The 10,416-nt window shown below is 50.4% G+C and overlaps 1 protein-coding gene across 6 annotated transcripts in view; it reads right to left on the minus strand.

Annotated features, from left to right (window-relative positions):
- The window catches only part of TRIO (trio Rho guanine nucleotide exchange factor), a 355,982-nt gene extending 346,491 nt beyond the window's left edge, over positions 1-9,491 (minus strand). For 4 of the 6 annotated variants that reach the window (XR_012021603.1, XM_072807311.1, XM_072807313.1 and 1 more), the window contains exon 1: positions 8,351-8,474. Coding sequence is in view for 1 of the 6 variants with exons in the window: in XM_072807307.1 (XP_072663408.1) it covers positions 8,351-8,507 (157 nt within the window). In the remaining 5 variants the exon portion in view is untranslated. Of the gene's footprint in view, positions 1-8,350; positions 8,508-9,390 lie in introns of those variants that run through there. The other 2 variants (XM_072807309.1, XM_072807307.1) reach the window with 2 other exon arrangements.
- Between the last annotated feature and the right edge of the window lie 925 nt (positions 9,492-10,416).

Genomic DNA, 10,416 nt, shown 5'->3' on the forward strand with positions numbered 1-10,416 from the left:
CTAATGAGGAATTTATTCCAGTTATTTGGATGCCAAAATATTAAATAATTTAAACTTAGAGATTTTGCTACGTGACCCTAGTTAAAAATATTTATAATAACATTCTAGTCAAAGTATTGTTTCCCAATATCTGTGTGTGCCTTCAGAATAAATAACAGAATTGTACTTTGGGGCTCTTACTAAAGCAATAAAGTTATGCAAAAACTAATAAAATGTATATTTTATTCCTGCAGATCCTAGCACATCTGTTATGCATAACAAGAATTAAGTAAAAGTAAATGCAACTAAGAAAATGTAACACTAAGAATTCCAATGAACCAGGAGTACCCACAGGTTTGCAGAAATGGTGTTCAAAACATGGGCTATAAAGAATGAAACTTTGAAATGTGGATCAATGTCAGAACAGGAAGTAAAAGGAATTACAGTGGAAGACAACCTCTTACAAATGTTTCCTATACATAATTTGCAAATTAAAATTAAAAAACTTTGTCCTAGCAGCACCTGGGTGGCTCACTAGGTTAAGCGTCTCCTTCAGCTCAGGTCATGATCCCGGGGTCCTGGGATGGAGCCCCACATCCAGGCTCTCTGCTAAGCAGGGAGTCTGCTTCTCCCTCTTCTTCTGCCCCTCCCCCTGCTTGTGCTCTCTCCATCTCTCTCAAATAAATAAAATCTCTAAATAAATAAATAAAACACTTTGCCCTAAAGCATACATGTCATTTATACATGTCACTTTGTATATACTAAGGGATATGGCTTCTTTAAAACAGATTTCAAATATCAGTCTCTGATGTATTCATTCATATCTTCTTTTTGCATTGAAACCCCCAATTCCACAGAATTCCAAAGTGAGGTGTTCTGTAACTTTTCCAAGACCCATACTCACACACATGAAAGAAAAAGACACCAAGAAGCCCTACCTAAAGTATTCAAGGATTATGCTTTCAAATTTGAATTGTGTTTTTCTTAAGTTCAAGAATAGCTTTATTTTGTGGTTATGAATCTTATATGTGGGGACTACCACTTTAAAAATTACTAAATTGGGGCAGCCCCGGTGGCTTAGCGGTTTAGTGCCGCCTTCAGCCCAGGGTGTGATCCTAGAGACCGTGGACCGGGGATCGAGTCCCATGTCAGGCTACCAGCATGGAGCCTGTTTCTCTCTCTCTCTCTCTCTCTCTCTGTATCTCTAATAAATGAATACATATATATTTTTTAATTACTACATTGGTGGCAGCCCGGGGGGGCTCAGCAGTTTAGCGCCGCCTTCAGCCCACAGCCTGATCCTGGAGACGGGGAATTGAGTCCCATGTCGGGCTCCCTGCATGGAGCCTACTTCTCCCTCTGCCTGTGTCTCTGCCTCTCTCTCTCTCTCTCTTATGAATAAATAACTTTTTTAAAAAAAATTACTTCATTAACCATCAATACCACAAAATCAGTAGCTGCAAATTCAATTAGAGACATGAAGGCCTGAGAACAGAGGGCAAATGACCTCAGGCAGATACAAACATGGGAACACCACTGTGTCCCCCAAGTGAAACATCCCTAGAAATTCCTTCTTCAACACCAGGGTTGTTGAGACAGTACAGACCATCCCACATGTACTACACTTCTATTTGGACAGCAACAAAACCTCACTAGAGTGGGAAATTTTGCAGAAAAATGGTGATTGTTCATATCTAAAGATAGGGTTCCCTTAAGTCAGCAGACTTTGACTTACATGCCATATGGATTCCTCAAGTTAACACTTCTTACAGAACCCAAGGAAAGGATCTTTATTTCCCCACAACTCTCTTTTAAGTTACCCTAGACTACCCCTAGAAATTGCCAGAAGCTTGGTCCACCCATTGGCAGTCAGTGACTATTGTTCTCTCTCAAATCAATAGAAAATCTTTCCAAAATAACTCAGTTTTGTTCTAGTTTACCCAGAAATTATATTGGATTTGAGTTTTGTTTCATAACTATTTACATATCCTTGATTACTAGTGGAGCTGGCATTTATTTGTTGTGCTTCTTAGAGTTACCTGTTTGTCTATTTTCCTATGGATTATCTTACTGATCTGAGGAAGCCCTTTTTTCCTCACATGTATAGAATTCTTTGATTTGTAATAAATGTTCACTCTCAGTTTGCTGTTGGCCTTTTTTAAGTGCTATGTTTTAAATTAATATACAGTGAAGCTGACTGGGGGGTGCTGTTCTATGAAACGTAATACATATAATCAGCACCAAAGCCAAAATACAAAACAGTTCCATCATCCTCATACTGTCTGTAGTCACACCCTCCCAAACCCTAATTTCTGGCAACCAACCAGTCTGTTCCCTGTCACTGTTCTATCTTTCCTAGAATGTCACATAAGTGGCATCATGCAGTGTGCAGCCTTTTGAGACTGCCTTCCTTTACTCAGCATTAGCTGCATGGACCATTTTATCTGTTCACAACTACACTGTTTTAATGCTAACAGTCAATCCAATTGCCAAGGGCCTACAGCCCTTCCCAGCAGCAGGACAATAACAAAGCAGCATACCATATATTTCTTTTCTGGACCTGCAGAGAAGAGGAAAGGGCTCACAGAACTCACAGGATTCTGTAGAAACCCTTCCTAAAGAAAAACCAAGTGCAATTCATCACTGTCCATACCAAGACTACAGATGGTAAGAAAATAAGCCTGATTAACTCACATGAACACCACTAACCCAAAGTACTCTAGACCTAGAATCTATTCTTCACTTCAACTAATGTCTTCATTAAAGCTTTCTCTGTCAGTATAACCACTAAAAGGTACTAATATATGACAAAGCCCAAATAGAGTAATGCTTACAAAATACAAGATTTGCTCTACAGATTTCTCCACACTCCTCACCAACCAGACAAAAGTAGACATGTGGCTAATTATAATAGTCGGTAATCTAAAAGTCAAGTATATTATCACAAACGAAGTTCTTTATTTCCACAGTACATCTGGCATTAGACAAATATTACAGAGTCACACTGAAAAAAACCCCAGAAGCTACACACTTTCTCCAGCTCAACAATCTATGGCTCATACTTGGAAAGTCTGCACACACTTGCTCTCCCGCCCCGGTCATATCACCTTTCCCAAGAAGACAGGTGGCTAATAATTTGTTTTGAGGGGCTTCCTCACATGGAAAGGAACAAAAACAGAGGAAATTAAAGTAACAACTATTCAGTTAGCAAACCAAATGTCCCCATGAGTGAATGAGAAATAAAAATGAGTACTTAACACACTTGCCAACCATTGAACAGGAGAGCAAGAATTTCCCATAAACAAGAAGGTCTGCAAGCAAGGCTCAATGAGGTCAAAAAATTGGGAGACAACAGTAGAAATTCTAGCCAGAGGCCTCCTTTTCCTCTTAAATAAATTGGCAAAGGTGGAGTGAAATCAGGGCCCTGCAGGGGCTGGGCTGAGTGTGGAGGCAAAGGTCCCAAGAGCAAAAGCCTCCACTATAGGCAAGCAGGCCCAGACATGGTGGGGAGAGGGCAGATGGGAAGGCGGCAGCAAACCAATGCCGCACAGGCCTGGTCTCAGTCTCTAGCTTCTTTTCCTGTTTAGCCCTTTCCCCTCAGTTAAGAGGTACTGCGACAGGAATCCCGAGGGTGGCTCCAGCTGAATGACGCATCAGCCAGAAATCCTAAGTGCCAGGGTCACTGAGCAGACTCTGCATCCATGCTCATTTCCTTGCATGCCACTCTGCTAAACAGCTCATCAGCAGAATCTGCAGCAGGACGAGAGAGAGAACTCTGTCTAGCTATCCAATCCCTCCTACCTCTCTCCAACTGTGGGCCCATCCAGATCACTGCCTGCAATCAGCTTCAACGGGGCTGAGAAGCAAAGAGAAGATATAAGAGACCACATTCTTCATCCACAAGGCAAATAACACAGTCACCCCTGGTAGCTCACCCAAGTCCACTCAGCTCAACACTTGGGGGAGGAAGGAGTGAGAAAGGACATCAGAGCAAGCCACCACCTTCCACCAGAATGCACTGGGATTCTCCCCCAAATCCATTTCTTCATGGACCAGGAAGCAGCTACTGTTCCTGCCAGTGGCACTACTCAAATCTGTCAAGACAATGCACTTAAGGAAATAAAACCAATTCATTATAAAATTGAGGAAGAATGAAGGGGGTTGTTAAGACTGCTTTGTATAGTAAACTCATCCCTACCAACAGAAGTGATTTTTATTTAGGCAGTGAAGTGTGACTATTGATTAAGAATTTGACTTTTCTCTGGAAATATGCCATGGATAGGAGATGAAATTTTATTTTCTCAGTAGAGGAATCAAGTAAATAAACTTACAGACCTCAGATACAGCTGATTTACATTATGACAGCTTCAAATACATCTTGAACTTTCAGTTAGAAACAAATCCCAAATTTATCATAACATTTAAAAGGTCTAGAAAGACCAACCTAAACACTTATTTTTAATATACATTTGAGAAACATATTTAAACACACAGGCTTCGTTTTGAACAGAACCACTTGTGTCTCTTAATCTTGGTTAATCGTTTAAGTCATTAAATGGCTTCATTTAAATCCTCATTTGAATTTCAGATAAACTGCAAAGGGAAAAATACAATATCCCTCATCAATAAGTCAATTTACAAGGTCTCAATGAAAAGTTTCTTTCAATGATTGTTTTACTGCTCTTTGACTTCTTGAAAGTCACTTACAGGATCATTTTTATCTCTTTACTTTCTTCTGAAACTGAGCTTCACTGCCGCAGAAAAAGGAGAAACTGACATTCACTCTCAAATTACATTTTTTTCAATTCCCTTTTTCAAAATATTGAGGGTAACAAGGACCAAATTCATAAAACAGTAATTATTACTGGTGCTCACAAAGACCAAAGCTGCCAGATTTCTAAACACACAGATGTAGCATGGAAAACTCACAGGCCAGCTTTGGGCCTCCACTTAGGTTTTGTCAGAAGCATATATACCAAGAAAAGCTTCCCTCAGTGCCCCATGAGGAAATCATCATATCCAAACACAAAAAGACATGCACACTGCTCTGTCACTAAGTAACAGACTCAATTTTCTTCACATATTCCACAGGAAGAAAGTCTATAGCCAGGAGCCCAGAATAAGATCTAATAATGAAAGAAACCCAACACAATGGGCCATGACGCTTCAGAATAACCACAAACCTTTATCCTCTGCACATTCATCTAATGCCAATGTAAAACATGCCAGGCAGGTTAAAAATAATGCATTTATGTAAGTAACGACCACCACCACCACACCCCCCCACACACACACACACACTCTTGCAAGGTTAAATAGAGAGCTCTGAAAGAATGATTTACTGCCATAAGAATAGAACCCCAAAATAGATTGGCAATAAAAGTGATTGGTCCCAGTGGGGTTGAGAACTAATGTAAGCAAAGTCCTGGCCATGAGAGGCCTCCAGGAAGAGTACAGGAGTTGGGGGTGGGGGAGGGGTGGACTTCCTGACCCTGACCCCACCTCTACCAGAGTTCCACTCTGAGCAAGGCACCCAACCTCCTTAGAAGCCTGATTCCTTTTTTGTAAAATAAAAAAGTAAAAAATAAAAAAACTGAACTGGCTCATATCTGTGATTCTCCACCCCCTTCTTTTTTCCTGTTGAAATCTGCTTTATCTTTTCTGGAGCTGAGGTCTGTACAAAGGGGAAAAGTAAAGCTGGAACTTCACAAACGCAGAAAAATCTTAGTTCCCCTTTAAAACGCCATCACCATGTATTTCTCTTCAATCCACTTTGACACTAATTGACCTGCCTGCTGGAGCCAGGTTTGTAACAGGGAGAATCAGGACTGTCAAAAATGGATAGGTAGTTTTCCATACCAAGGACCTGAGTGGGGAATGGAATGACAACACACCAGCTAAGTCCTTGGGTGAGGTGGATGCTGGGTGCTACCAAGCCGAGGGAAAGGGGGATCACTGCTCTGGAGCCATGAACTACCCAAAGAAAAGTGGAGAGTAACCATTAGGCGCTGGGGGCTCAGGGGAAGCCACAGAATCTGAGCCGTTTCCCCACTGACCCCTCTCGAAATGCAAGTCCTAACCCCAGCACCCAACTCAACTCTGGCAGGTGGCAGCGCCCCTGCTTGAGCACTTCCAGTAATGGAAAAATCACATGGCAGCCCATTCTATTCCTGAACTGCTCTAATTGTTTAAAAAGCCCTAATAGGCTGAAGACTTTCTCTTTCTTTCATCCAACCATGGGTACCAGTTTTCAATCCAGGACTACAAAGTTAAAATTTAATGCAGGACTAAGAAGGAATAAAAAGAAGGAAAGAAAATAAGGTAGCCAAGCAAACAGTCCCAGGGTTGAGAAATGAAAGGCAACCAACAGAAATGCTTTATCTAGGGCACCTTGATAATCTTGTACCAGGCTCTTTTTGAAAAATGTTCATAGCCTAATCTGTCCAATGTGCACAATGAGAATCTTTTTTTTCCTGTGTTTCTACGCCTTAGAAAAGAATAGCAGATTTTACTGATGGACTTGGCCTCTCCTTTCAGCCATCCATACTCAATCAAAGTCAGGTGGAGGCTGCCTCCCCCGCCTGAGCCACTCTACCAGGTGAGAACCCTACCCACACTCCTGCTTCATCTGTCCGGTCCAAACCCCCCCCCCAACCCCCACGAAACCAACTGAATGGTCCCCCCTCGACCCTCTGCTAGACATCACTGTCCTAGATGCTGCAGCCAAGATCTAGGTCAGGGATTCAGAGCTGCCCAAAGGAGGGAAACACTTTAAAAAGATGTTCCAGACTGCCCTTGGGATGGGCCAGGGCAACTGCTACTACTTAAAATCTGTTCTGGCTCCTGATTCCAAATGAAACAACTAAAAGTATGGCTCATCAAATCATTTTAGGGGGTGAAAGAAAGGAACAAACCAGTGAGAGCACTGCCTGGTTTTGCCCAAGACTGAGCCTGACCAGGAGCTGGGGCGTGGAAGCAAGCGCAGGCATAGGGGTTAGGCATGGCCACCAACAGACTTCTCTCCTCAGATAAATCCTGGTTAGGGCTCCAGTGACAGGGAGCAAGTTTTCTGTGGGCATCCAGTCCGACCTGATGTCTTTTGGGCTCTTCTGAGCCAAAGAAGTAAGTTCTCTACTGTTCATAATAAAGATGTAAGAAAGTCCGGTCTCAAAAGCACCAAAAATTCCATCTCCAGGGCACAGGAGGCTTTCTAACAAGAGAGGAGCTGAATTCTGCACAGAATCTATTATTCTGTGACAGGTGGTAGAGACCGAGAAAAGACGGGCTGGACTAGCTTCAGGGCATGAAGGGAAGACGTCCCAGCTCTGCTATTAAGAGGTAAGACGATACACCCCACCCTCTCCCCCCAGAAAAGCTTTCCTTTCGAGGAGTTCATGATTTCCGAAACCTTTGCTTTCTGCAAGGACCTCACGCAGGGAGGGAGCACTGGGAAGTATATTAACCCGCAGTGACGCTGTATCGTCATTCCCAGCCACATCCAATCTGTTAAAATGACTCAAAAATATCCCCGCTTGGCAAAGATCAAGCCAGCCGGGGGAAGACAATACTCAAGCAGGATCTCCCGGCGCTGCCAACTTGCGTGTGTGACCACCGGCCTCCGGCAGCAAGCGGCTCCTGCTGACCCGGATCACCGGATCCCAGAGGCCCCGAGCGCACGCGCCCCCCGCCCGCCCCCTCCGCCCCCTCCGCCCCCTCCGCCCCGCAGCGCCGCGGCTGCGTCCTCCGGCCCGGGCCCCGCATCCGCCGCCGCCCGCACGCGCGAGCCGAGCCGAGCCGAGCCGAGCCGGGCCGGCTGGGCGGGGGGCGGGGGACCGGCGCGGGCGCGGACCGCGGGGGCCCGGGGACGCCCGGGGACGCCCCGTCCCGTCCCGCCCCGCCCGGCCCCGCCCCGCCCCGCACGCCGCCTCCCCGCCCGACCCGGGCCGCCCAGGCCGCGCCCCGCGGGAGCTCGCGGCGCGCAGTCCGCGGGGGCCGCCCCCGGAGACAATGGCTCCCGCGCCTCCCGGCCCGCCGCGCTTCACCTCCCCGGGCGGCGGCTGCCGGGGCTGCGCCGCTTCCCAGAAGCCGACAGAGGCCGGGGGGGCGGGCGGGACTCCGGGGTCGAGCCGCCGTCCCGGCCGACGCCGCCCCCCCGAGCCGCGGCCTCCGCCCTCGCCGTCCCCGCAGCCCTTCCGCGGCCCCCCCGCGGCCGAGACAAAGAGCCGGCGCCCCCCCCGCGGAGCGGTGGCCGCCGGGGCCGGGCGGGGCCGGGGTCCGGGGCCGGGGTCGGGGCCGAGGCCCGGCCGGGGCGCAGCGGCCCCGGGCGGGCGGGCGGGGGGGCGGGGGGCGCCGGCGCCGCAGTCGCACTCACCGGAGCGGAAGAAGGCCGCTATGTCGGCCAGGTCCTTGGCCGCCTCCTCGGCCCCCTCGCCCGCGCCGCCCCCGCAGCCCGAGCCCCCCGCGCTGGCCGTGGCGGCGGGGCCGGACGACGCGGCGGGGGCGGCGGCGCCACCGCTGCTGCCGCTCATGGCTGCGGCCGCGCCCGGCTCGGGCCCCGCGCCCCTAGCGCCGCGTGCCGCCCGCTCCCCGCGGGGCCTGGCGGCGCCGAGCGCCCAGCTGCCCGCACCCGGCGCGCGGACGCGGAGCTCCGGGGCGGCGGCGGGCGGCGGCGGCGGCGGCGGCGGCGGCTCGGCCGGGGGAGCGCGCCCACATAGACCGGGACGCCGCCCGGGAGCCGCGAGCCGGCCGCGGGGCGGGGACGCGGAGCCACGGCCTCGGCGGCGCGGGCCGAGCGCGGGACACGCAGTCGCAAGGGCGGGGGCCCGCGGCCGGCAGGAGCTCCGGGATCACGGGCGCCGGCGGCAGCCGCGAGCCTCCATCTTGATTTCAAACGGGGAAGGAAGGAGGGGGAGGGGGGAAATCACGGCCGAGGGAACCCGGGTGAAAGGAAAAGGGAGAGCGGGGAAAGGAGCCGAAGGAGAAAAAATAAAAAGAGAGGGGCTTCGGGAATTTCCGGTGAACATCGTCAGGGCCCGAGCGTGGGCTCGGCGTGGGGCGGGGCCGCGCGGGGGGCGGGGGCGGGGGCGGGGCCTGGCGGGGGCGGGGCCTGGCGGGCGGGGGCGGGGCCGCGCAGGGAACCCGGGCGCTCCGGGCCGTCCGCCGCGGCGGCCGCAGGCCCTGCCGGAGCTGGAGCGCGCGCGGCCGCCGGGGCGAGTCCTTCCCGCGGCGAGCTCGCCCTCCCCGCCCGCGGGACCGCGTGCCTCGGCTCGGGCCGCACTGGCCGAGAGGCGGCCTCCATGGGAGTCGCTGAGGGAACCCAGGGCCCGTGCACAGCCGGGGGCGAGCGCGGCGGGCCCGCAGCTCCCGGGGACGCGAGGCTCTCTCGTCTGAGAAACGAGATTCCAGACTCACGGCGCCTCTGTCCCTGATCCGCCGAAACGCTGAGAACGGGGAAGGCGCTGGTTGCCGGGAAAACCGAAGGGAATGGGGAATGGGTGGCACCCGGCCTTATGGACGTTCCGCGTCGAACCAGAACTTGACGAATACTCAAGCGCAGAACGTTTCTGTCGTGGCTGCAAGAGGAGTGAACGCAAGGGATGGGTGCGAGGGGCTCAAGGAGCCAATGCTCGGGAAAACAGGAGAGACAGAAACAAGACCGATTAAACCACCGCAGTGGTAACCGGAAAGAAACCACTAAATAAAGGAAGGGTGGACGGGGAGACCAGGTTTATCACGGTGGGACATGAACAGGAAGAGGGCCCTCGCATGAGCCCTGGGGCCCTGGGTCAGCTTGGAGACGCCGGTAGGAACCCACGACGAGCTGGATACAAGCGTCCAGCGGACGTGGGGGGAGAAAAAGCGTCAGAGACGCGTATGCACGCGAGCTTCCTTGCTGTGTCCGCTTAGTAGACTTAGGAGCGACGCTCCGGGATCAAGGAGGAGGCCCGGCGCTGACGCCATTCTCCCGTAGACGGGGGTCTCCTGGGGGAAGTAGGCTGCAGTATAGGATTATACAAGACGCGCCTGGAGCATCTTGTTGTGCCAGAAGGTAAGGAAGCGGTCAAAAAAATTTTTTTGGATCGAAAATAACAAAGAAAGAGTCTGTCAAAGGGACAAAGGAGCCGGTTGAAAAAGCTCCCAATGGCCAAAGTTGGAAAAATTTGAGCAACAAATAAAACAATACTTGATTATAACCCAGAGTTACAAGATAAACATCCATGAGTCCCTACTGTCACAAATGAATGATTAAGTAGGGAAATAAATGGAGAAGACAACTCTCCTGTGAAGAATTTCAAACCATTTATGTATATACTCCGCCCTCAATGAAATTAGTAATAGAACTCTCCTGTCCTTACCTATGGGCTCCAAAGAGTGACTTCCTTCCCAAGAGTAAAACGTGGAAGTGGGGGGGGGATCCCTGGATGGCGCAGCGGTTTG

This window comes from Canis lupus, chromosome 31 (genome assembly GCF_048164855.1).
Source record: "Canis lupus baileyi chromosome 31, mCanLup2.hap1, whole genome shotgun sequence".
Lineage (NCBI taxonomy): Eukaryota > Metazoa > Chordata > Mammalia > Carnivora > Canidae > Canis > Canis lupus.